Source organism: Lineus longissimus, chromosome 14 (assembly GCF_910592395.1).
Source record: "Lineus longissimus chromosome 14, tnLinLong1.2, whole genome shotgun sequence".
Classification (NCBI taxonomy): Eukaryota; Metazoa; Nemertea; class Pilidiophora; order Heteronemertea; family Lineidae; genus Lineus; species Lineus longissimus.
Genome location: NC_088321.1, coordinates 12,724,884 through 12,752,802, shown reverse-complemented (window position 1 = coordinate 12,752,802; position 27,919 = coordinate 12,724,884). Strand labels below are relative to the sequence as shown.

General features: G+C 42.9%; 1 protein-coding gene across 1 annotated transcript; it reads right to left on the bottom strand.

Annotated features, from left to right (window-relative positions):
* Window positions 1-44: 44 nt before the first annotated feature.
* On the bottom strand, window positions 45-27,899 carry LOC135498575 (uncharacterized). The gene is made up of 7 exons (XM_064788870.1): window positions 27,743-27,899; window positions 22,381-22,480; window positions 7,878-11,003; window positions 6,997-7,169; window positions 6,461-6,497; window positions 4,680-6,073; window positions 45-3,985 (listed from the first exon to the last, which is right to left on the bottom strand). The coding sequence occupies exons 3-7, from the start codon at window positions 10,981-10,983 to the stop codon at window positions 3,155-3,157; spliced, it is 5,541 nt and encodes a 1,846-aa protein (XP_064644940.1). The 5' UTR covers window positions 10,984-11,003; window positions 22,381-22,480; window positions 27,743-27,899; the 3' UTR covers window positions 45-3,154.
* Window positions 27,900-27,919: the final 20 nt, after the last annotated feature.

The window sequence follows — 27,919 nt, the reverse complement described above, 5'->3', positions numbered from 1 at the left end:
GTTTCTTTAATGGGCAAAGAAGCAAAAATAACACAGGAAACAGATTCAGTAAAATGTTAACATTTATTAATATTGCACTTAGACCTCCAGCACATTGTTTTAGTCAACTCGGACAAGATTCCCTGGAGAATATTACCTTGGCCTCATGATGTCAGTTTAACATTAAATGCAAAACAACAATGAAAGTTCACATCTAGTTCATAGTAGAGGTTGTCAATTTCATGTTCTCGAAGCAAGAAACTAGAACCACCAACTTACTGAAACAACCCACCCCATTGATTAATTTTTTATAGGACAGGGTCAGGAGAATAAAATGCTAGGTACTTTAAAGGGGTTCACCGTTTGTAATTACTTGTGGTCCAGTTAAATAGAAATGCACTAATACACAATGCTGTAGTGCAGTTGTTATGAGTACAAATTTGTTTAAACTTGGTATTCATAGTATTTGCATATCAGTCTCCACCATGGCAATGCTGACATTTATATTTTGTACGTATTTCCGCAAGTGGACATTTTTAAATTCAAAATTCAAACAAATGGTGTAGGCCTTTTATAAGGTGCACAATTTTCATGGGCCTTTGAGACCCATCACAGCAAAATGAGGTGCATGTTGCACAGAAGATGAGCCGAAATGACACCAGGTGTATTAAATGGAACAAAATTGATCAAGTAGATTTCACAAGGCAGACAGTAGTGAAATGAACAACCAGTCCGTCTCAACCTGCCACACTCTGAGCGACATGCACCTGGTTTTGCTGTGACTGGACTCATTTTATAAGCAACACTACTCAGCGATTTTGTAATGTACAGTCAAGCTCTTATCAATGTGAACACCTACAGCTTATGATATCTCTTAAACTATTCAATCGTTTCAGTGCCATTTGCACAGGGTCATTATACACCTTTCCAGAAATGGGGCGCTGAGTGTCCGAAATAGTGATGTCATAAGAGGAAACTAGGCCTTATGGTGGAGGGACAATGGAGATAGTCATGGTTGACCAACACACTTGAATGCCTTTAATGACGGACAAGGGGGAAAAGTTAGTTCCAATGCAAGCCACCAATTTCGAGAAGCATGTATATATGCTGTTGTCTTTACGATCATTATCTTACCTATGGTATGAAAGTCTATATAGTATACTCAAATCCACAGTCAACAGATCTCAATGACTGGAGTAATCAAGCCTAAAAAAGCACACAATAGGCAAAAGCCATTCCAGAGGTGCGGAATTTGTGTTTGTGAGGTGTAATTCTGATACGTGCTTATTCCACAGGGTAGGCCTATATACGTGGTCTCTTCAATCACCTCTTTGTATGGGTTTTAAGCCGAGTTGGACAAAAGCCCTAGCTGGATGCAATGCCACTGTGGAAACATGGCATTACGACATGGAATTCTAGCTGAAAAGCAAGAGATTTTACTGCAGAATATTTTTGGGAGCATGATCTCCTCACAAAAATATCCTATAGGCCCTATATACAAAAGTCTTCTACAGTAGGTAAAGCCATAATTTAAGACAACATGGATCTCGAAGCCCTTAACACAATAAAAGCAGCTCCCCAGGCAACAGCTTCTCCAATTGTCCGAATACAAGCCAATCTATTTGTGGATAAAAAGAAATGCAATCTGGTCGATTGAGTACATGTACATAACAAGTGTATTTAAACATTACTTAGCCAACTATACTACAATTATCTACAAGTGAAATACATTACTTTGTACAATCACATGTCCTAGTATCAGTTACTTACACTAAGAGTAAGAACAGGAAGACTACACCCTTCATGGAAAAAAGTTCTCTCTGATTTATGAGGTTTTGCTCCATCCTGTTCCGAACACCGATTCACCGAGAATGGCAAACCTCAGTCACTGTGCAAGTGGTGAAACAATGTCCAAACATAAGAACAGGGTTTTGAAAGGACTTTGAAAACACCAATGCAGTTACAAGTGTAAAACGTATGTTTACAGTATCTTTGTTGCAGGAGATGAGGTCAGGACATCCATTAGATTTCACTGCTCAATCGCAAACCAGTTTCTCATCATTTCGTTGATGTGACGACAAGCAAATATTTCGTCAAACCAAACACTAAAATCATTACAGTTTCCAGTGAGGGGATTCGGACAGTGTCAGCAAATCACCGTCTGCTATGGTTACCGAAGCGGTAAACAGACGACACCAAATAAATTGAAAGCACAGGCAGATTCAAATGCAAATATTTCCTGTTCTGTGGCACTCGACTGTCCGAATCCCCACACTGGTTTCCCTCTACTGGATCAAGCCTTCTTGACTCGTGAGATCAAGCCTTCTTGACTGGTGTGATCATTTGAATGTACATGCTTAATTAACTCTACGAAATCTACATTAACTACAAGGAAGTGTACATTATCTATAGCCTCTAGTGTTTTGCATATCGTTCTGGCCAAAGGTACTTAATAGTTGAACTCAGGAATGTGACCAGATCACATTTACCAAAAGATAGTGGTGTTGCGCAACACTAGATTGAACTCAGGAATGTGACCAGATCACATTTACCAAAAGATAGTGGTGTTGGGCAACACTAGATTGAACTAAGGAATGTGACCAGATCACATTTACCAAAAGATAGTGGTGTTGCGCAACACTAGATTGAACTCAGGAATGTGACCAGATCACATTTACCAAAAGGTGGGCAACACTAGATTGAACTAAGGAATGTGACCAGATCACATTTACCAAAAGATAGTGGTGTTGTGCAACACTAGATTATCCCAATGCTCTTTCACAGTGTCAATACAGCCAGTCAACTATGACATGGGCTGCCCAGGGCTGTGTTACATTACTATTAGTGATCACACTATTACAGTTTAGTGACTAGAGGTCAGCCAAGTACCTTTGGACAGATCTTTCTGAAAAACACTATCACACTGAATAAAGCTCTAAGCTTACATCGGAAGCAAAACTAATTGAATAAGTTTGATTCCGGAGTCATGAAAACTATCAAGGCGTCAAGGGTGAACAAGTAAATTCACTTGCGATTACACTATTACAGTTTAGTGACAAGTGGTCAGCCAAATACGTTTGGCAAGATCTACTGGAAAAAACACTTTCGTCATCACTGTACATCATACTTTGCAAAAGAGAAAACAGGTGCAATACATCATTGATTCTACGTCAACTCATCTGGCACCGAGATTGTATGTATCGCATATCGCGGCCAGCTTCCTGCCGTCCATCTCGCACAAGTACTTCACCTGGTAATACGTCCAGATCGAGTCGCGATCCTCGCCTCGTGCAAGACTGTTCACCTTCTTGGCACACGCTACGTCCAGCCAGCACTGACACTCCAGGGCGATGTTGTTGCTGCGTTGGAGCTGGCGGAGTTCCTTGGTAGGCCCCCACAGGACAAAGCCTAACATATCGAGGCCTTGCACCATATTGGAGAACTGACCGGCACTTAAAAGTTGAGTGATCTTCATCACGGTTTTCTTATAAGGCAAGTGAGACATCTTGTCGTAAATCTCAAACGAATCGATTTCATGCAGTTTGAAAATCAGCGTCACAATTTCTTGACACATCAATTTCAACTTGTCGCCGTTACCGGAATGCACCTGTCCCGGGTTGAGTAAGACATGATTCTTTGATTGGCCGCTTTGAGTAATGAGGAGACTCTCGGCGGTAAGGTCGGAAAACTCGTAGCCACGGTCCAGAAGATAGATAGTGTATTGTAAGAGCTGCACGAGAATGAAACACACTTCGTGGAAGTACTCGTCCGTGTCCTCGGAAAAGGTATCCAGATATTTATCAAGCGTTGAAATGTTTGTGTACTCGAGGACCGTGACTCGGCAGTGCGAGGTCAGGGCCGTGCCCATGTTTGCTCCAACAATCTGCTGTAAGATAGAATCGGGGTGAAATTGACAAGCTATGTCGTCCTCGAAGTTGCAACGCTGTTTCAGACCGTTGCAGTGGAACTTGGAACAGAGTTCCTCGGGGACTCTATCAAATGATACCTGCAATGAGAAGAGATAGGTTGAGTATAAATCCATGCACGCACTATCACTGGTCATTCTTGCTGTCGTCAGCTTGTTGTTAGAAGGCCAGCCACGATAATGAAGACCTGAAACACTCCAATCGTATGGCTTGCTGATAGCTGTTCTCAACCACCAGAATGTTGAAATCAGACGTGCTTACTCGATCGATAATGTGTGATATCTTTCTTTCAACCTTCTTGTTCCCTTAGGCTTCAAAAGGAAAAAGACTGCTTTCGAAGATGGCCGCCTACCAAGTGAATAAGAAAAATACGAAAAAAAACAAAAAGTATGCTAACGGCTAGGTTGAATTCCGTACTGGCTGAAATATGGCATACACACAGAGGCTACTTAGCTTCATCCCTACACAAAATTCAACATCGAACAACGATAAAACGTACCACCAACGGTGACATTTTGAACTTCGACCTCTCAGACCTTGAAACGTAGGTCAAATCATGAGCCCTGGTGATATGGCATGTAACATAGAAACACCTGAAATATTTGGTCACCACAGGTACAACCTGAGATTGTTGCATATCAGACTGCAACGTTGCAGTGTACGCATTAGCATTTCTGTCCATTGGGCTTCCTCAATTACTCATGGAACTTCTTTTACCGACAAAAGTTCAGGCAACTGTCTTCCAATCGTTTCCCCACATGACACATGACTTACCATAAGTACAAGTGGTTCCATAGTTGCCTTGAGCGTCGCTTTATAGAATGCCAAGGCAGCTGACCTCATCAGGGGAACGTCCGAGTCGAGGCTGAAACTCTCCCATTTCAATTCAGTGGAGGTCGTTATCGACCTCTTTGGTACCTCCATGTCCCGTAATACCTGATTGAGAGTCTGTAAATTCATGTTGGCAATGTTACTGAACATCTCTTGCACATTGGCCTCCCCAACATCCACTTGGCCCCGCATCAGTGTCGGTGGCGCTGGGAGACACGTGCGGCCACGCACTGATGGAGTCTGTGGCTGTGGCGGCCGTGATCGGGGCAACATGGGCGAGCTACCGGGATCGCCAATGCTTCCAGTCGATGACGGTGACGGGTCATCTTCCTTCCCCGATGCGCCAGACATGTCAACGTACTCCTCCATACTTCCAGAAGAACGAATACTCCCCGTCCCAGTACTGCCCGATTTGCTACTCCCAGTTCCGCACGTACCGATACTCCCTGTACCGGACTTCAAACTCTCACACTCCTGTGATTTAATCATGACAATATCGACACCAGCTGGTAAGGAGTTATGACGTGAAGACCGTGGCCGACGCGTCAGCGAACGCGTACTGAACATTTTCTTTGACTTCGACATATCCGGCGCAGAAGATTTCCGACCCAGCTTTTTCGGTTCTTTCAGTTTCTGAAGGACACTCTCCAAAAGTCCTACCGAATGTCCTTCATCCTTTTTCTTTTCGTCCACATCATGAGAAGCATCGGAACAGGTTGGTAAATCGGGCAGACTCCCGAGTGTATCCTCGTCCAGAATCTCGTCATCAGTCCCAGACGCCTCCGCAGCGTCGACTGAGCCTCGACGAATCGGCACCAGATAATCCTCAAACGAGCGTGAAAATCTCGAGAGCGACGTCGGCGAATCCGGTGGACTGACAGGGATGGGAGGCACTTCGACCACATCGTAGATATTCTCCTCTCCCCTGCCGTGGTCGTGCTTGCGCCTCGCATGCCGGGGCGACTCGTCAACAGATTCATAACGGCCATTCAAAGGTGGCGACACCTGTTGTGCACGACCAGAATCCCGATCCTCGGGATGAATGATCTCGTATAGATGCGAGCGTTTTGGTTTGGCAACAACATTGACCGCCGGGCGCGTCTTGGCCACTGGTTTCGGTTTCTCTGTGATTGGTTTTGGATGTGAATGTGTTGGAGAGACGGATACCGGTTCGTATGCCATACCATACTCGTGCGGTTTGACCTCTTGCGTCGCAGGCGAATTGTCCCGTGGGTGGGCATTTCCAGGTCTGTCAAAGACGTATTCATACTGGTGTCGTGCAGCCGGTGGTGGAGCCTTAGACCCTCTCACACTCCTCGTGCCATATTCTTCATAAACTGCAAAGATAAATATAATGATGGACTTTTAACTTGTGAACTCTGTATAAAGGTAAGCACTTACTCATAAACTTTTGATCCCAACTGTGACCTTGCAACTGGGGCTGTGGTCGAACAAGGCCTTCTTCAGCATGTGCGACCCAGTCGTTCTGGGCAAATTACTTGACCACATCGTTAGCTTTAATTGCGTTTACTGCTAATTTTGATGATAGATGGTGGGGTCAAATAGATAAACTCAGAATTTCTTTGAAACTTTTTGTATAGGCCACTCAATATTTGCCTCTGACATCATCACACAGTATTACACACTAAGATAGAATTATATGCCCAAGCAGCCAATCTACTGATTTATAGTGACACATTCTGGGACCAGATGTCAGCACTTACCATGAGATTGGGATGGTGATTGATCTCGGATCTGCGGCTGAAATAAGGCAAAAGAAATAAAGGCATTTCAGTGGGGGTGAGGGAGATGCTAAAGATGACTTGCACGTTCTTGTTCATGGGAGCCGAGGTCCATCTGAACCACCTGGAGCCAGCACAAGGGGGCTTCAGGACTTATAACCTGACCATGATCTACTACTGGATGGTGGGAAGCAAGTATAGATGGATACCTGGAGTTGCAGGAAAATTTGTTAACACACTGCAGGCACACACCAGAAGCACTTCAACATGGTTCTCATTGAGAAAAGCTGCCACAAACCAGTCCCCTTCCTCTGACGTTCTGATACATTTATGCACTGCCAGACATCACACGAGCCTGAAAGGTGGTTAGTGACTGCAACACAAAAGAATCTAAGGCGGATGGTGAATGCACAGGACTTGTTTTGCAAGGGACACCTTCAGTTGTGGTTTCGACAGAAGTCGAAGCTGCAACCACCTAGCTATAAACCTGAATGAATTATTCACTGTATCAATCTCACCTTGAACCTGGGTGGAGGAGGCCTCCTGGGTAATGGGTTTTTATCTGGTGATGATCTTGACCTTGGAAGCGTAGTGGGTGGTGGGGGAGGGGGTGGTTTAGGCCGGGTGATCTGATCCCCTGTGCTGGTCGGTCGCGGACTACCCCGTGACTTACGGTCTAATGTCATGGTTTCTGCAAGGAAGTTGAAAATAATGTAGAGTGTACTGTTCCCCCCAGTTATATGGCACGGCTTAACCTGCCGGTCATGGAAGATTTCCTTCATGGCCTAGTGGTTGGCGCGTTAGCCCCAGAGAAAGAAGTTAAGGAGCAGTGAGCGGCGTCACACTGGATGGATGACCCGCACATATAATACGACTGGCAGACCTTCCCACACGATGTGCACATTGGATTGTAGTTCGGTACAGAGGTCGCTGAATGTCACTAAGTGACTTGAGGACAAGTCATCTTTGTGCCAAGGGGGATACGATCTACTGCCCCCAGTTATATGGCATGGCTTAACCCACAGAACATGGAGGATTCCTTCATGGTCTAGTGGTTGACGTGTTGGCCCCAGAGCTGGAAGTTCAGCACATTGGCCATGGTGTTAATTGGATGTGCGACCATCATATCCAGTAGAGTTTCAGAAGAAAGTTACAGGATATCCTGCATGAAAATTAGTTCAGAGTCGTAATACCCAAACATGGGACACGCTCTTTTGTAAACAATATTGGGGAATTTGTAAATTGTGTTCTGAAGAACCTTTCTTCTGAGGAAATGAAACGAGTAGTCAAGAAATGTCAGGGTGAAAATGTTTCAACTGCTTTCATGCAGCCCCATTGCAACGCAGCAAAAATGAGTTTCAGAATCTGCCCCAAAAAAACGTATATAATCATATCTTACCTAGAGGAAGCCTCTTACCACCCTCTGCACTTTTCTCCTCCTCAGCTCGTTTCTGCAGGGCTGCCACTGGGATAGGAGGAGGCGGCGCAGGGGGTTTCTTAATCGGTTTCTGATCACGCCGAATTGTGCCCCTTCCCTCGTGCATTGGTGACTTCTCTAAACTTCGTGGTCTGGGCGTTCTCTCTGTCGCGCGCTCACTGAGAGTCTCCACAGCAGGTTTGACGGCCACCGAGACAGGCCGCTGTGGTAGAGTCCGCATTTTGCCATCCAGCCCTATCGGGCCACTTATATCACGCGATTTACGCAACGTCTCAATTTTATCCTGATCCCATTTCTTCTGAGGCGATTCGTTCAGTTTAGCCACCTCAGCAGACGACTTCCGTTTCGAATTGAACTTACCGCCAGAATTCAGGTCGGGCGACTGTTCCAGAGAACCATCAGAATGACGATTCAGCTGCAACTTTGGCTTTTCCTGCGCAGAAAATGTTTCATTGGCGAAGCGCACACTAGGAGATTCCGTCGAAGCATTATCCGTATTATCCTTTGCTATCTCCAAATCACTCTTACCAAAATTTTTGAAAATATGATTCCAATCCGCAGATGATTCCGTATTGGTTGAATTGGCACTTTTTAACTCGACGCTTTCGACTAATTCGTCGTCAAAGCTTCCGTCGGAGAATGAGTCGTCCATGAATTCAATCTCCTGTGAGTCGACCCATGTTGGCGAGAAACTTCGATCATCGGGCATTCCATCGATTGGCTTTGGCTTTTCCTTCGGAGCCTTTCGAAGAAACTTCTTCAAGAATGACCCGCTACTGAGTTTATTTTTCTTCGGGGTGGCGACATCCTGGTTCGACCTCTGTGAACTCGTATCGCTAGAGTTTGCGGAGCGCGGCGCGATGTCAGCGCAATCGACACTGATTGTCCTTGTGGCCATTGTTCGTAGTAGGTGTTGGTCTTGGTCGCTGGGGGGCGTAGGGACGCTGGCTGATCTCGTTATCACAGGATGGGCTGTTGATGCTGTCTCAGCTACTGTCGTTGAATTTGACGATGCACCAGTTGCTTGTTTTGGCGACGTCAAAGGCAGTGTAGCTCCGACAACTTGGGGCAACCCCACGGAAGGAGGTGGGGGTGGTGGGGGAGCTGGTCGTTTGATTGGCTTTCGTTTGAGTGTACTGGTCGGTGATTTAACACTAGGTGCGTCCGAATTTAAACTTGCAGTGTTTTCTAAAACCTGTTCCTGATAAGTTATGCTGACAACTGGCTCAGACTGACGCCGTTTCACCTCAGAAATTTGGCCAATATTACCATCAGTTTCACTTTTTAATCCAGAATTTGTCGTCAAATTTTCAGAAATGGCCCCACTTTCCTTGCTATCAATTTGTACAGGAATTGCACAGTCCTTATTCACATCCGGTGTAGATAGTTTCGGTTTTTCCTTGTCACTACCAACAGGTAAAGACACAGAACGATTAATCCGTCCAGGCGTTGTAGTTGATTTAGCACCAATAGAAGGTGCACTAGTCTTAATAGCACCTTTATTGACTGGTTTGCGAGCTCCAGCAGGGCTCCCGCGCGGACTGTTAGAACTCGTAGAGGAACCACTCAAAGAAGACTTTCGAACAACTGAAACTTTACCTTCAACAGAATTTTTCGAAAGGCCCACCCCTTTGCGTGTATCCTTGCTTGACTTTGGACTATCTTTGGTAGAATCTGATTTTGCATTCTTCACATCCTTGGCAGTATTTCTCACTGGGGTAGGATTTGTCTTAATTTTCGGTGCAGTTTTGGTTGCGACACTTTTTGCTTTTGTAGCTTGATTAGACGAATTGAACCAATTTTCCTTTACCGAGCCTCCTTTAGGTTTTGTAACGTTCTGATTGGTCGACACTTTGGCAGTGGTATCAATACTAGAGTTATCAGAGCTTGTGTTTGAATTCACAACATTATCCTTCACTGACCGTACAGTCTTAGCACCAGAATTTTTGGCAGTAATTTCAGAATGATTAGTCTGACCCACGCCGTTCACAGCAGAACTAGCGCCATCTTTATTGACATCCTCATCAACTGGATATGGAAGAACAATGGTAGAGGGTGATATACCTTTAGCTAAATATGGCTTAGATAGGTTCATGCGCGGCTGCATGGAACTAAGTTTGAACACGCTTTCATTCTGCCGCGTAGGAACTACACCCAACAAATCACCAGTGTCTTTCTCCCCAATGTCGATTTCAGGCACTAAAACCCTGGTAGCTGAGCTCGGTGGAGGAGGGGGAGACTTTCGGGACAGATCATCACCAGCGCTCCAAGTCTGATGCACATATCCCGAGAATGTCTTCGGGTTCCACAGGAGAGCATCCTCTATCTCCAAGACCTCCTGACTCCCAACTGATTTACTCCGTACGAGAGACTTCACACTATCCTCAAGAGGCGGCGCTGTCTCTTTCAGATTTACGGGATCCGAATTAAAATCTGTATTGTCGTAAGTTAGTTTGGCGAGTTGCTTCTCCTCCTTTGACAACGGCACTTTGCCATCCTCATCGTCGCTGCACGTGCCAGAATCCGGTTCAGCCTCACTATCAGACCCGTTCAAACCGCCATCTTCCCCAATAACATAAGCGAGCCCAACATAAAACGTCACACCAGAAGTTCGACGCTTTTGATAATTTTCTTTCTTTAATGCCGATTTCTTAACAGTTTCTTTTGGTTCTGAATTCCCCGGGCCTGTTTTCTGAGAATTTTCAACTCCGTTATTTGATTTAGACGAAGGTTTTACACCACGATCCGATTTCGGAGAGTTCTTCAAAGGTTTGTTCTCTTTGGTTTTGATATCAGCGACTCCCCGGCCCTTTACATTATGTCCTCCTTTCTTAGAGCTCGTATCACTAGTCTTTTTCCCATCCTCCGCAACACCATTGTGCTTCAGACTACTTTTAGTGTCACTTTTATCACAGTTCTCCTTTCCGCTACTCTTAGTCCCCACTACTGTCTTATTTGGCTGTTTCTTTTCATTATTGGCAAGGTTGTGTTCGGATTTCGGACGCAAGCAGTTACGACAGAGGTCTTTTCTCCAGGCGTTCTGGGTGAACTCATCGCATGAGGACATCTTGTACTACACTACCAAACCTGCAACGACAGAAGCGAAACTGCTATCAGGATCTTGGGAACGATAAAGGAAATGGTGAATGAACATCTCCTAAACACTGAAACGACAAACATTACAGCAAACCCCCTCCAATGCGATGACAAGACGATGTCCTCAACCCATAAATGGAAGAATTTCACCTCCTGCTACCAAACCTGCAACAAGAGATACCTTACAGCAGATCATCTCTCAGGTGACACTACAAAGAGTGGAGGTCACGTCAAATAGGCCCATGGCACATGCTAGCCCAAATCTAAATCACCAAAGATCTCTCCCTCTCTGCGCATGGAAACTAAGACCCCTCTCCTTATTTCCAACTGAAAAACCCAGGCTCGTTGCGCAGGCTTACAACCACTGCCAGTAGGGGCCTACAGTACATCACATTTCGTGCCACAAATAAATGAAAGATAAGGACACCCAAAAATACTCAAACCAAAATACTGAAGATATACCTAGCTAGGACCATAGTAAGTATTCCATTAATGCTCACTTCTGATCCAGATGAACATAAAAACTGGATGATAGTGTAGTGTTTATACTGCATCTGTTGAGATAGCATTGCTACCAATGGGTTAGCATTATAAACTCAAATGTGCAATGGTTCACGATCCTATAGGCTGTTTCAAGTTCCCCCTCACCTACCTAGTCATTAGACATTTGACGGGAAGAGCTAAAACGTACTGATGCAGTATAACACGACAGTGGTCACCCCAATTTTACTTTGGGCCGAAAATTTACGGCCGATTAGTTTTCTCCTTTTACCGAAGGTTGTTTATAGCGATCAAGAAATGATCAATTTTACAGATCTTTATTTCTAGACACCCATGGGACCTATAAGTACTAATATATCTAAAGTAGTAATCACTGGTTGTGGTCAACCATTTTACAGATGACCAGTCAAACGACTCAAAGTGGCTTTACTAAGAATTTCCCTAACAGCCTGAGATCCTATGGGCCTAATCAAGGGCATCATGACCAAGTGGACCCATACTGGATTAAACAGAGGAAGCGCAAGCATAGAACTAAACAGTTTTTTTACTGTTTCAGCTGAAGAGTTTTAGCAACGTGCCTTTTCCAAACTGTTTCCAGCCTTTTTCATCAGGGACCAATGCATTGCAATTGTGTTGCACCCATCGACAGGTAATATGTCATGATTGCTGAAACAGATGATAAAGGTGCCACTGTGGTCATAAGTTGGCTATGGTTCTCACAGTGTCATTTGCTGAAATGACGTTTTTCTGAACTGACGTAATGCCTTGCACTGAGTGAGTACATTGTGTCATGATGATGACCGGCCGAAATTTCAGTCTACATCATTGCACTTCAACTTTAGGTAAGTGGCTAAAGGTGATGCCCAGATGAAGGTGGTCCTCTTTTTTATGCTTTTGTGGTCAAGAAGGGGCTGGCAAGCACTAGCTAGTAGATATGCCTTCCCTGTGGATTGGGCAGCGATTGGGAGTATAAACAAACTCTCAAGTGGAACAGCCTCTAAATCCAATGATGATGAGATAGCCTACACCAACCAGGAAAACAGATAAGCAGACAGGTAGCTAAGCCAGAAGCTTTCATTAACCCTCCTGTTTTATTGCTACTGCTATCATCTAGAATAACGTTTAGACTTCTAGGCAACCTGCTCAAACATACACAGCAGTCCAACCAAGCTTCAGTCCAACCAAGCTTCAGTCCAACCAAGCCGAACAGAAATGCCAGTCTAGAGTAGGGGAAACATAGACCCTCCAGTTCAACTAGGTCTATAGAAATGTAACAGTCTAGAGCAGGTCAAACATATACATGAAAGACCTTTCAGTCAAACCAGGTCATATAGAAAGGTGAGTCTCGAGCAGATCAAACATAGACATGACTGACCTTTCAGTTCAACAAGGTCTTTAGAAATGTGACAGTCTAGAGCAGGTCAAACATAGACATGACCGACCTTTCAGTCAAACCAGGTCATATAGAAAGATGAGTCTGGAGCAGGTCAAACATAGACATGACCGACCTTTCAGTCAAACCAGGTCAAATAGAAAGGTGACAGTCTAGAGCAGGTCAAACATAGACATGACAGACCTTTCAGTCAAACCAGGTCAAATAGAAAGGTGACAGTCTAGAGCAGGTCAAACACAGACATGACCGACCTTTCAGTCAAACCAGGTCAAATAGAAAGGTGACAGTCTAGAGCAGGTCAAACATAGACATGACCGACCTTTCAGTCAAACCAGGTCAAATAGAAAGGTGACAGTCTAGAGCAGGTCAAACATAGACATGACCGACCTTTCAGTCAAACCAGGTCAAATAGAAAGGTGACAGTCTAGAGCAGGTCAAACATAGACATGACCGACCATGCTTTTCAGCCAGGTAAAATAGAAAGATGACAGTTTTTACTCTGGCCAACCTTTTAGTTGATCAAATATACCAACACTAGCCACAATAGTTTACAAGAACAAATAATCATGCCTTTCAATTTCATGCTAGCATATAATTTTACCTGAAATTCACAACCAACAATCCTGTGCTCTGGCTACATAACACTCTTAACTTGCTCCGTTTATTTTTTGGATCAACCTGAGGCTGGCCAGAGTAGGGCAGGTCAAAGGAGATATGACAGTTGCTTCAGACCCCAGCTACTGTAGATCAAATAGAAACTGGGGCAAACGTAGACATTTCTGTCTCAAACGTGGACGTCTCAGTGCAAACCTGGTCAAATGTAGTATGCTTCAGTCAAGAATGATGTGTCAGTCTAAACAAAGCATTAACACAGTTCAACCATGATATAAAACACTGCATCAGACAAAACACGGCTTAACTCTCTCTGTGCGGCTGACGAGATATTCCCGCCTGACGCTATCCACGCCATCTTGGGGCAGGTGAGAAAATCTTGCCAAACTGATATAGTGGAGAAGGGTTAATACTGACACATAATCGACTTGAAAGTCATTCAGTGTAAAAATGATCAACTCAATTCAAATTTTTTCAGCAAACCAGGAGGAATATTTCATCAGCGAACTGGGAGGAGGAAAGATTTCTCCATAAAACCAAAGGAGATCGAATGCTTTCAATCATTCACCTCAGGATAGAGTAAAAGCGCAATTTGCCGATAAGTACTCACACATGTTTGAGATACAGTGATTCATGTGCACGGCGTTCAACCAAGAGAAACATTCTCCACTATTTAGTCAAATCACTAGACCAGGTAACCTCCACCCCGCAGCAGAGGGTCAAGGAAGCCTCGTTGATTTACCCGAGCCGAGCAGTACATTTTCATCTTATTTCAGTTTAAAGCAGTGTTCTCCACAAGGTTATTTGTCAGGGTGGCCCACCCTACCTTGGCAGCTTAGCACCCTACCTTGGAAGAGCCACCCTACCTTGCTCTAGAACTTCGTAGAGGGTTCCTATAGGGCCACCCTACCTCAAATTGCTGGCCACCCTACCTTCTGCTGCACACTGGTAAAACGTCTTGAAAATCAAGGTATCACCCTTCCTTGAGAAAACCCTGAGGAGAACACTGTTAAAGCACTATTTAACTGTAATCATTATACTAAAAATATAACAAACTTACTTCCCCAAAATCTGCTATTCTGTACGGAATCTTTAGAAACAAAATATTCCATCCAATTCTCCACAGCTATTGAAGAAAAAATGCACAGAACGTTGCCACAGATTCCCGAGAATTTAGGTACAACTAGATGTACTCCTTATTTTCAGTTCAATTCCTAATTACATGTATCTTTTTAAAGTTGAACTGAAAATATTTTAAGTTAAACCAAGCATGGACTAATCTATACTAGGTAAAACCGGTCATACACTGCAGGTAAAACTTTTGTTAGGTTATTGTGAGCGTCATATTTAGCACAGTTTGTGAAGTAACAGTTAACAAACATTATTTCACCATTTCAAGTTGGCTGATATCACAATCATGGACCAACTCGCCACAAACTCACCTACCACGTGAAATGTAACACATTCTATTTGGAACACAAGCTTCATCCACCTAATCTCCGGACACACCACAAGAGCCTTTGGAATCCATTCACATATATCTACCCACCAACACCACTCTGCAAATCAGTTTGGTTGAAAAGTAAACGATTTATGAGAAGCCACACATTCCTAAAAGCGAGGTCAGTGATGTTTATCCCAAGCATATCACTGATGCAGTTTGTTATTTTGTAGTCATCATACTGTCTCCAAAATGAAAGGCAAGTGATAATCTGTAATCAGAAACTGTCTCTTAATGCAGTGAAACGGGGAAAAAAGCCCGGTAGCCCAGACTGATCAATCATGTCAATAGGTTTCCTATCAATTTTGGACGGCACATATAATCTGAATGTATAGCATCACTCTGGAGAATCTGTTCCTCAGATTGCTGAGAATCAGGCAGGCCTTCCAGCTCGCTAGGCTGGCCTGTCCTGGGAAGGAAAAATTGATTAATAACGTTGGAAAAACTGCGCTGTTAGGCCAAAGTTACATAGACCTCATTCGTTCATTTACCACGAGTCACTTTCCGGGTTTTTCTTTCATTCCTCGGTGAATGCACGCCACAAGGCCGTGCATTCACAGGGGAAAGAAAGCAAAAGGGGAAAATGAGTCCTGGGAAATGAACGAATGAGGTCTATGTAACTTCGGCCTTAGAGTCTTTCAACAAGATATTGCTGTGTACATTTGGTAATATACAATAGAACCTCTCCATTAAGGACACCCTCGGGATGACCGGACACCTTCTTATTGCTTTAGGATTTCAATATCTAGCCAAAATGGTGGTTCCTGCACATGGTCAACCCTTAAACTCTCCCTTATACTCTACACGTGGAGTACACAAAGAGAGACTGCTCACAGATTAGAAATAAAAGGACAAGATTAAAACCTACCCCAAAGCTAACTCCTATCAACTTATGGATAAAAACCTCCTAATTGCTCCATCCACCTACACACTCACGGACAGTTCCTTCAGAAATTGGTTTCAGGGTTGACCAAAGGCACCACCATTTTCCCTAGAACTCGAAAGTCTAAAGGCTAAAGCAATTAGAACTCCACCAAAATGAAGTGAATGCCAGTTCAAAACTCGGGAGGCTGTTCTCTGGAAAACAAAGAACAGACTCCAGCCCTTGAAATTGGCATTCACTTCGCTTTCAAAGAGTACTAATTGCTTTAGGATTTCAAAACTGGTGTTGCCAATGGTCAACTCTTATAATGTTGAGGAATAATAACATGTTGCATGAAAGTTGGTATAAAATGTACACAACACATCAGTCACATCTAATACATGTCGAAGCAATAGATTTGGGGTAATTGCTCGAAATTACCCATAATCACTCATTAGAAGGAGTGCGAGTGGTGGCTGCGATGATAATGGACTTTATTTAAAGGTCAACGTGGTACGTAAAAAATTTGAAATTTGTAATCGCATTTGAAACTTGAAATTGTGGTAATGCGCAGTGAATGTAGATATCTACAATGAACAATGCCGTTGTGTATACAAATACTATCCTTACCAAGTTTCAGCAAATTTGTATGCATAACAACTGCACTATGGCATTGTGTATAGCTGCATTTCTATTTTCCAGACCACCAGTAACTTTGAACAACATACCCCTTTAAAGGGACACGGGTTACAGCAGCTAATCATCGCTATACTAACATGTGTGGTAATGCTGAATACAGTTAACGGGGACCATAACAAAGTTATCACAACAAGGCATGCTTACTGGTAGCATCTAATGAGCCTTGGTGACATCACCTCATGGCCATCTCAACCTGGCACACAGGTCCCAAGGCACCCTAGTTTTGGTCCCAAATTGGTTGTTTCCATTCAATTTGACCTCTCCTAATCAGGACACCTCTCTATTAAGGACAGCACTTGTCAGTCCCAGTATCCTTAATAGAGAGCTTCTGCTGTATTCGTATATTTGTCAACACAACACCAATATCAAAATAAATATTCAGTATGAATTAAGCAATTGGAAATTTTCCAGTTCAATTACAAATTTCAAATTTTCAACGAATGGCATTGGCCTTAAGGAATATGAGATTTACTGACCAGCTGCCAAACTGATGACATATAGGGCGATTTTGTTTTTCAAATGCATCTGACCTGCATCTAGATCACAGATAAACACAACCCGAGATTGACAGCTGTCAATTAGGGGACATTGTCTTGTTGGTGGTCAGAGACAGGTCACATTTGCCCATTTCATTTTCAAATGTATTATCCTGGGGATCCTTAACCATTGCCCTAATGCTTATACTCACACTCGTAGAACAGAACATAACTCAGAAGTATGGTTTTGTGGCCTACTTTGCTCATGTTTGGCAATTTCTGTTTGACTTGAAACTAAGATTGGTTGACCATAGGCACAACGCTGTTCTCTTGAAATGAAGAACTGGCTTCCATCCTTGGTGGCATTAACTTCTTATTTGAAAGAGTTCTTATTGCTTTAGGATTTCAAGTTCTGGCCAAAATGGTGGTTCCTGCACATGGACAACCCTTAAACTCTCCCTTCTCTACGCGTAGTGTATGTGTTCTGGCATATATTTGACGTCTCAAAGGTATTCTGAAGAGGTGTAGCAGACCAGCTCACCCCAGCCATTCATCAGTCCCCAGTCAAACATCAATGGGACCAAAATACCATCTTTTTAACCTATATTCCTTTCACTTCTCCAACAGACAGTTTCAATCAGGTTATTGTGATAACATCAAAAAGAATGACAGTGTTTTTCATAATGAAAATATTTTCAATGGTGCCCAGCAAACTGCTCCTCAAACCACATCGACTAACATTTGAAATGTTGTGACTTGGTTATCAAGACATAAATGTCTGGAACACACCTTTGGACGACTCTAGTTTCAACCAATCGCAACCACTGTTGCACCTCAGTCCTGAATGCAGAATCGAAGATGGCCGCCTCGGGGCAAGTCTGGATATTGGATCGGGCCCAAAGTTGATAGGGCACATCCCCTACCCACCCCATCATGTCAAAGAATATTCAAGCCAATCGGATGACCCCTTCTGCTGTTTGGCCGGCCGCCTGGTAGACATACCAGATATCGGATCTGGCCAAAGATCACTAGGCACCTACTGAGCCTCCACACCTCATGCCCAGAGTATACGGAACCAATCCAACTACGAATCTCTTGAGTATCTGCCTCAGTCACATACACGAACGCACCGGCACGCACGCTGTTTCGATGGGATGCCGTAAATCAATCAATCAATCAATCTTCTTTCCGCAAAGGCAACTGCAAAAAGGTGGGCCTTTAGGACGGACTTGAAGTCTGGAGGGAGCAATGTTACAGAGCTTTTGCGGCAGCTGGTTCCACAGTTTTGGAGCAGCTACCGCAAAGGAACGACCACCAAGAGTCTGGCACTTGAACCGAGGAACCTCAAGGAACATCGCAGATTCTGATCTAAGACTTTGGCGATCGATCCTTCTTAACTGAATCATGGATCTGAGATATCCTGGAGCCTCCCCAGTCAAGCACTTGAACACTAACTAAATCATGAACTTTGTCCAGATTTCCAAATTCACCAACGTGACCTAACCGGTAACACGACCATTTGAAGATGGTACCATGACTGGTCGCATTTCGGGGGCTCCACTAGGGTATGGTAGTGTAAAAGTTCATTACCAGATGGCAGCAGGTGGATAACTTATCGATCCTGAATGATCAATTTTTAAAACCATGTCAACTCCATTTCAGCTGGAATTATGTGTTGAGACGCAGCCAACATTTCTGGCCTCATCTGCTCAGGAGCTTAGTGTTTTATGGCAAAGTGGTAATTTGTAGGGGATTGGCTTGATTAGCAACGATAGAAACACGACGCCAATGCTGAAGTGACGACACCAGGGGTAGATACAGGGAACAAGTTTATCGTCATGGCCAAAAAGAAAGTCATTTGACGAAATAAGTGCCATTGTTAAATAGATTTATCTAGTCAAATGCGAACAAACTACATGTAAGTCATTTCTGATCAAGGGTTGTAAATTTTAACCGGATCCAGGATTTGGAAAAAGGGGGCATACAGTTGCGAGGGTCTAGGTCTAGGGGTGAAGATATGGGAACAGGTGGCACTGTGTACAGTTTCTTAAAACATAGATGCTTTTTGATTAGACCTCCAGACGAGTTTCGCCTCATTTGTTTTGCATTGCATAGGCCCATCAGTGGGGTGACGATGTGAAATGTCCGATTGTTTTTGTTCAAGTGACAGTCTGACGTGAAGAGTAAATCCTAGTAAAAACATTGTTGCTCTGCCAAAAATTGAGGAAGGTGCAAGGCCCCCCCCCCCCCCACTGTGCGTCACTGGCGCACAACTGTGCGTGTAACTGCGCAAAGTAGGAAGGACGTCAATTGTGACTTGGACTGTACAACAAAATTCAGGTTTGACAGGCTTGGATAGATCTATGGCTGTGAAAGCATTCCTCGCTGATTAGGCCTAGGAAAAAGTTATTAACATGTAGATTGTGCCAATTTAACTGGAAATAGCTTCAAAGTTTCCCCATTCTTTTTAGTAGTAGATAATCACCTTAGATCGAGGCATGCAATCTTGCAGACATGAAACTGAAAATTCGTCTTAACAAGTGAACCCAACAGAATGTAAATAACACTCCATGTGGACTGATCATCTTTCAAAAATAATAGGATCATGATCATGTGCTATTTACTAAGATTTTCATGCAGACAAACTGAATAACCTGCCAGGAGGTAGATCATTGTTACAGAGGACATGTTGTGCAAACATCATGGTACTGAGAAATATATACAAATCATGTCCTCGGGCAAGACGCTTTACTTTAAATGCCATTCAAGTGAGATACCAACTGTATTCAAATCTTAGAGGAATCTCTGCATTGCATTAGTGTTTTGCATTTAGTTTTCTGCATGGTGCTATCGTATGAAGCAGGTGTTGATATTGACTAGACTGTACATTACGTGTGCTTTGTTGATTACATGTGCTACGCTTTACTTCAATTTCATCAAAACACTCGATCAAACCCTACGGTGTTACATGTACATAATGTAGAGGATATGATATAACCTGACATGTATCATTCCTGGTAGAGGAATATGGATTTGTCCGGGATTGTCACAGTGGAACCCTCCTTAGCGGATACCTCTCTATTTAGGACACCCACTCTATTTTTCAAGGACACTAGTTTTGGTCCGAATTGGTTGTTTCCATGCCAGACACTGTTTTGAGCCAGATTCAGTGACTCACAGGTTGTTACTTATGAATGATATGCATAGCATGATGCCCTTTTATGAATGAAAACAACCAAATTTGGATGCATATTTCCAACACCAACTTAGTATGGATTAATCTATACTTTCCAACACTAAGTACTGAAATAATGAATGTTTCCACTTCTGCTGAACAGCGGAACTATACGCTTTTTTCCAGTACATATAAGCAAGTCGTAAAATTCAGATGTGGGCAGGCAGAGTGCCCACTTTTTTTTGCAAAACCACCAGGAGCACTCCTATTTTCATTATAATTCATTCCTAATAGACCGCATTCTCCCAGACTGTTGTAGGCCTACATGTGTGAACAGGTCATTGGACTAAGACACAGCTGACTCCGATGAATTGGGATGGGTTTTCAACAGAGCATGTGAACAATTTCAACTTCAACAAAAGGCAAAACAAAACCAATTTGCACACTCAGAACAGGACAGAAGGCCTGAGCCAGCTTCCAACTTTGCCATAAGCAACTGTGACCCTTTGTTCAAGGTGAAACGCATGACTGGTCAGTGCCCATCAACAAACTCCGTGGAAATCGTCCAGATCTGCAGCATATCTTCCTTTGCAATTGGATCAAACTATCAACATGCAAGGAAAGGAGCATGAGAAAGAATGAGTCGAGTATGTGAGCACAACCTTACTTCAGATTTGTCGACTGTGTTACAAATGAAAGATCGGAACATGAACTTACCATTTTGACAGAAGGAGGCAGGATTAAAACCTAGTTGCATGTAAACTCCAGTCAATACTATGGTGTATAGTGCGACAATACAGCATAACCAGTCAACTGTGCATGTTATTGTGAGTGGACCGCACATGCACTGAAATATTTATGCAGCTCAAAATAGAAACATTGAACAAATAAAAAGCCAATTGTGTTCTCTGTCCAGTGTGTGTGTGCTGAAAAGGGGGTTTCTTCAGAATATCTTCAACTTCCAGACAGAGTGCCATACGGCACTGTTGATATGCGGCTAAATCATTAAGCCGAGAATGTCCTCCTTAAGCTGATTCAATTATAACCACAGTGATATTTTAAGGAAACCTACACATGTAGAGCCAAAGTTTTATAAAAATATGTTTAAATCAAATCATCACCAAAAGCATTCAAAATATCATGAACATTGGACGAAATGGACAACTTCAAGTAAATTGCTTGAATAAGCTTGTCTAATGTTACTTTTATGCGATATACGTTGCCTGTGGATAGGGTTTTTCAAATGGGCAACATTTATTTCCGCAAGTTGTCTACGAGGAAATTTGAACGGCCCAGTAAAAACCTAAGGCACATTTGTCCCACGCATTAGTTTCGTTAGAGCTTCTATTTTTTTCAACGAGGCCCGGGCCCTTTTACTTTAGCTAGATGTGACCCATCACAGCAAAACCAGGTGCATGTCGCAAAGAAGATGAGCCTAAATGACACCAGGAGATAATGGAAGAAATTGATGTGCTCATATTTCACTAAAGGCAGACAACAGAGAAATGAACAACCAGTCCGTCTCAACCTGCCAAGCTCAGATCGACATGCGCCTGGTTTAGCTGTGACGGGTCACAAATGTGAATTGTTTTTTGTGTTATTGTTTGCGCCACTGGTCAGAAGACTGCCCAAATATGAAATGACCAGGGAACATTTGCTCACCTGTTACTCCAGAGAACATTGTCAGTCTCTCAACAGTCGTGGTGCCATCTGTCAGCAGACTGATGAACTTCCATGGAGGATTGAACAAAAGCTTTACCAGCCAGAAGTTGGCTACTTAAATTCATAATGCTTATTCCTTATGCCCGATTCTCAAATAATTCACTTTTTTCAGGTCCTCGATGTATTAAAAATGCTACGTCAGTAATTCATTAGTATAGGCTAATAATGCAAAACGCATTTTTTATCAAAGGCAATATGAGAGTGTAAACTGCAGTGCAGGGTGAAACCCTTCTTATAGCGGACACCTCTCTTAATGGACACCCTCTTTTTTAAGGACACTAGCTTTGGTCCCAAATTGGTTGTTTCCCTGCAGTTTAACCTCTCTAATCAGGACACCTCTCTATCATTTGTCTATTAAGAACAGCGCCTGTCAGTCCCAAGGGTGTCCTTAACAGAGAGGTTCTTCTGTGAATGTGTTTTGGCTTACCTGGAGTGCTGGGACACCTGCTGCGTCCTCCTCTCCCCACTCTCACCTCTTTTCTTGTCAGGCAACATGCTCAACGTGGTAATGCCGGTCAAATAACTATCTGCAAAGAGAAAAGCAACAAAATAATTGGGATGACCATGCTGGCCCAATCATTTTAGACAACATGCTACATGTAAACAAGGGTGACTCTGTTTGTAATTACTGGTGGTCCAGGAAAATAGAAAGGCAGTTATATACAGTGGAACCTCCCTAAGCGGACACCTCTCTATTAAGTACAACCTCTCTATCAAGGACACTAGTTTTGGTCCCAAATTGGTACTTTCCATTCAATTTGAAATCTCTAATCAGGACACCTCTGTATTAAGGACAGCATTTGTCAGTCCTTAATAGAGAGGTTCTACTGTATAATATTTCTATATTTGTCTGCACAACAGCATTGTCTAATACAATTACAAATTTCAAATATTCATTGAACGAGGCCTTGAATGGTTAAACAAAGCCGAGAAAACAGGGACAAATAATCAGGATGACCATGTAGGCCCAATCTTTTCAGGCAACATGCTAAATAAGGGCTACTCCTGTTAACCGTCTGCAAAGAGAACAGAGATTAGAGTCACTAAATACCAGCAGCATACTTGAAGTTAACCCTCGCAAGTCTTAACTTCTTCAGGAAACACGACTTCTTTCAACCTCTTTTGCCTACCTAGGGCCTAACATCCCTACTCATTCTAGATCTACACTATGAAGGAGATTATATCTTGGTTTCTTATCTATAGCGTCAGCACTTACAAAATGTACCATGTTAAAACGGACAATGGCAGGTCTGTGACGAGGGAAATAGCGCACCAGGTCAGCTAAACATCATGAGAAGTACTGGAACCGAGGCTGTCAGTTTTAAAATCTTGAATGTTGACTTTTCAAAAATGTTACAGTATAATGTAAGCATAACATTACTGACTCCAGTCAATGAACTGCATAAGTGATTGGTCACCAATTTAGTTATTTTACTATGTTCAGCTAGTCTAAATAAAGACTTGAGTCACGACTGGTCTTTTTAAAGTTTACAGCTAATTTATCAGCAGGCTTGGCAGCCCAACCGACATCTAACTGTAGATCAGTTGGCACTATGTATTTTAGTGCTGGATTTTAACATGCCATACAATGCCTCCAGCACCCTAAGGACAGCTGGCTATACAGTGTCCAATAATGCACTACATATAGGTAATGATATCATTTTCTCTGCAAGTCAATTATCAGTAATTCCCTAGTATTACAGTAATTTATCTGTTTTTTTATCCTGACTGGCAATATTTTGCCAGTTTTGATCAACGTGAGTCACGATACCATCATTTATCATTATACAAAGCACATACCACAAGATATATAGCATGTGCAGACCAACCATTTTCCTATCCACGTTTAGTTTTACTATTCAATCATGAACATGTATATGCCGCCATTGTAATTTTCTGCCGTTTTCAACAAATTTTACATGCATGCATGCTACCCACAATGCTTGATGCTACAAACAATGAGAGTCTGCCCCCCCCCCCCCCTCGCTGGCAGGGTCATGTTGGTGAGGCCTTGCTTCCGACATGTCATTATAGGAAGGCTTCACCAACATGACAAACAAGGGTTGACAGGGCCTCTGCCAGTTGGGGGACAACGGTACAAATACCCAGTCAATATAGGGTTAAGCTCGTTACACACGAGGGACTTCTCACCAACTTAGTTGGAATTTTAATTCATAACAGGTATCCAGACCAGGTAACTGATACTTTGCCCGATTGGTTGGAGTTGCTGGCTGCACTACCGACTTGTTCTATTTCTCGACGACATCTTTTGTTTATATAAGGATTTTTTTGTTTATATAAGGAGTGTGGGGGAGAAATTTCCCCGTGTGATTCAGTCAACAACATAGTTGGGCCATATTTTGACTCCTTTGGCCGAAATAGTGCAGGACCTAAATATTGCTGGGATTATGTCTTTCGTGTGAGTGGGTGAACGACTCTCAACTTCCAGTCACCTGTGCACCTGTTCTTAATTTTAAAACCAACTAAGTTGGTGAGAAGTCCCTCGTGTGTAACGGGCTTTAGACATTGAATGATGAGCGACACCATACAACATGTTTATCATATCATTACCGGCGTTGTAACCCTATTGGATTTTTGCCGGAGGTATGGAGTCCACTATAGGCTACTGTCCACCTGTGTAGGATCTTTTACTTGCCCTGGCATAGACACTCAGGTACAAGGGACCACGGCTTTTAGTCTCATCCGACAGACCCTCGAGTATTTCATACGTTAGTGTACGTGTTGTGAAGAGCCAGGAATTTTAGTTCCTTGAAAGCCACGCCAGTTCATCCAGAAATACAATCCTGGGTTCTCCCCGGGCCCTATTGCGTGGTAGCCAGCAGTGTTAACCACTAGGCTATGAGGCTCCTTTATTTATGAAACCACAACAACTCCAACAATTCGGGTGAATGCAACTCTTTTATGGTATAGCTCTCATCTCAAAGGAAATTGTACGGCGTATCCATAGTAACATGTTTGTCTGGTAGCGACTAGTGCTAACAAATCAAGGGGCTGATGTCGCCCTCAAATGGAGCAGAATCTCAAGGCATGTTTGATCAATACATCTACTGTCTTTTATAAGTCTCGACTGGTCACAAATAAACGACATCTGCCGACTCCTTTTATCAGCTGAGATAACAAAAGTAACAAACAATGTTTATCATTCCCAACGTCATTCCACCAGTCATTCCACCAACCATCACGCCATGAATGTCATGTTAAGCACCCCTTGCACCTCATTCTTTGAGGAGCCTCATAGCCTAGTGCAAGTAGTGGGTTGAACACTTCTGCCAGGCAACCATACAATAGGCCCAGGTTCAACCCTAGGAAGAACCCACAGGGGCGGATTCAGGATATTTCGAAATGGGGGGCGCACTTTGAGGGCGAAGCCCGAATTGTGAGCGCCGCAGGCGCGAAGCGACGGCGGGGGGGTCTGGGGTGCCTCCCCCAGAAAATTTTTTAAGATAAGACTCCATATATGCGATTTCCTGGCATCTGATTTTCAAAAGATAAGCACCACTTTAATTTGGGCTACAATTTTTTTACACCATGCCGGAATAAGGTGCGGATCCACCCGGCGCACGCCCCCCCTTGGATCCGCGCCTGACCCACGATTGTATTTCGGGATGAACCAGCATGGCTTTCAAGCAACCAAAAGAAGTCAAGGAACCAAAAGAACCTCATTCTTCCAAATACAATCCTCCAAATTAATTCTTGCCAACAACAAATGACTTATCATCATTAAAAAGTTGGTCAAGTGTACTCAGCTATGATTGATTATCACAAGTAGTTCATGTAGATGGAGCACGAACTTGATGCTTGGCTTTGAAATGATGGCAAGCTTTTAAAAATCCCCGATATCAGAGAGAAAAAATTCACTTCTGGGTAAGATTAGAGTTTGAAGTCATTGGCGAGTGAGCAGGTACAGATGATGAATGCAGAAAATAGCTCAGCACTGTAAATTAAAGCCACAATTTTTACCTGGAAAAATTCCAAGCACCAGGAGATTAGCCAACCTCCATGTGTTGAGAAGTAATGCACATTGAACATTAGTCATAGATCGTGTAGCCCACAGTGAAAGTCAATACTATTCCCTGCTGGCGTAGGATGATGATGAGTCCCTAAAATGACTGGCAAACAAGCGAGTTTTGTTGCAACGACAAAGAAAATTATCGCATGAGAGTTTGAGACAAAAATGTCTTATTTCTGGTGCTGAATATGTCATTGACCCTTTCTTAGTTGTAATTTGAGAAAAAATGTTTTTCTCTGCTAGTCTAGACTCTTGTACTTAAGAAATGAAAGCCAAATTTTGAAAGAAGGCTGGTGAACGGTTTTAAAAAGTTTATTCGCTACCCGATAAAACAACGGATACATGTAAGACAACAAAGTAATAAACAGTGGAACCTCCCTTAACAGACACCTCCCTATTAAGGACAACCTGTCTATTAAGGACAACCTCTCTATTAAGGTCACTAGTTTTGGTCCCAAATTGGCTGTTCCCATTCAATTTGACCTCTCTAATCAGGACACCTCTCTATTAAGGACAGCACTTATCGGTCCCAAAGGGTGTCCTTAATAGAGAGGTTCTTCTGTACTCTATTTCATACTCCTTTTGAAGGGACAACTTGGGTATGTTAGTTTTTCATACAAAATGGCTTCCAGCAGGACTGCAACATAACCAAACAGGATCATTGAAAAATCTTTGAAATGCAATTTAGAACGAGGTGTAACCATCTGCCTGCCTGAAAGTGAAACTCACAGGCCTAGCCATGTCCAAAACTGCCTCATAACACTATAAGAGATCAGCATTGGTGTGATACTACAAGTAGGCCTAGCGACGTATCATGTCAAGCAGGGGTATTATCTTCCTGGTCAGATAAATCTCATTTCCAAGTTGTCCCTTTAAAACAATTTAATTTTTTCAATATTTAGCCTTTTTAAAATCTTGGCAAGGGTTGACCATAGGTACCACCATTTTGTCTAGAACTTGAAATCCTAAAGCAATTGGAACTCTTTCAAAACGTAGTGAATGCTCATTTCAAGGGCTGGAGTTTGTTCTGTGTTTTCCAGAGAGCAGCCTCCCATATTTCAAATGAGCATTCAATACTTGACTTGCCAAACTCAGCTCGACGCCGAACTGCAGCGCCACTCGCGGAAAAAGATAGAACAACTCGACATTTTTTTCACCGGTTTTCTCGCTGCGCATGCGTACCAGCGGAAATCAACAAAAGATGATGCTGGTACGCATGCGCAGCCAGAAAACCGGTGAAAAAAATGTCGAGTTGTTTTATCTTTGTCCGCGAGTGGCGCTGCAGTTCGGCGTCGAGCTGAGTTTGGCAAGTCAAGTATTCATTTGGATATAGTTTTAATTGCTTTAGGATTTGGAGGTCTAGCCAAAATGGCGGTATTAATGGTCAACCCTTTTGAAAATGGGTATTTTGTTTTATTTGATGTGATTCATCTGTTCAATACCATAGCTTCATGCAGGAGTAGGCCTAACGTCATCACATTTTTTACATTATTTTTACATAAAATCACTCAAAAATAAGATAAGGACAATATAAGGTCATTCATTGTCATTGGCATCATTTGACTGAATCGCAGAATCACTTGCAAGATTCTCAAAATTAAAATAAAACAAAAACTGATGGCAAAACAAAACATGTCATGATGATGATGATGATGATGATGATGATGTCAGCACCAGCATGCATTGCATGCAGCACAGTACAGTACACATGGTTGGTACACACCCATTAAAATCATGAAAAATTTGGATGGAAACTTACCATTCTATAATTCACAGCTAGAGCCGGTTACCCTATCCAATTAATGCCTATAGAACATGTAATTCCTTCACCACTTCCAAAAGAAGTCCAATATCCCGCCTTCGAATATATTAGGTCAATTTCGTCGTAGGCCTAGGTCAATTTTGTGTAGACTATACATGAATACAATGTATCGTG

What these genes read in the sequence shown, in the direction of transcription:
- LOC135498575 (XM_064788870.1), bottom strand. Translation starts at nt 10,983, where the DNA reads ATGTCCTCATGCGATGAGTTCACCCAGAACGCCTGGAGAAAAGACCTC. An exon ending in ATCACCATCCCAATCTCATG is followed by an intron (nt 6,074 to 6,460) that starts GTAAGTGCTGAC and finishes TTATCTTTGCAG; the next exon opens with TTTATGAAGAATATGGCACG. An exon ending in TGGAACCACTTGTACTTATG is followed by an intron (nt 3,986 to 4,679) that starts GTAAGTCATGTG and finishes TTCTCATTGCAG; the next exon opens with GTATCATTTGATAGAGTCCC.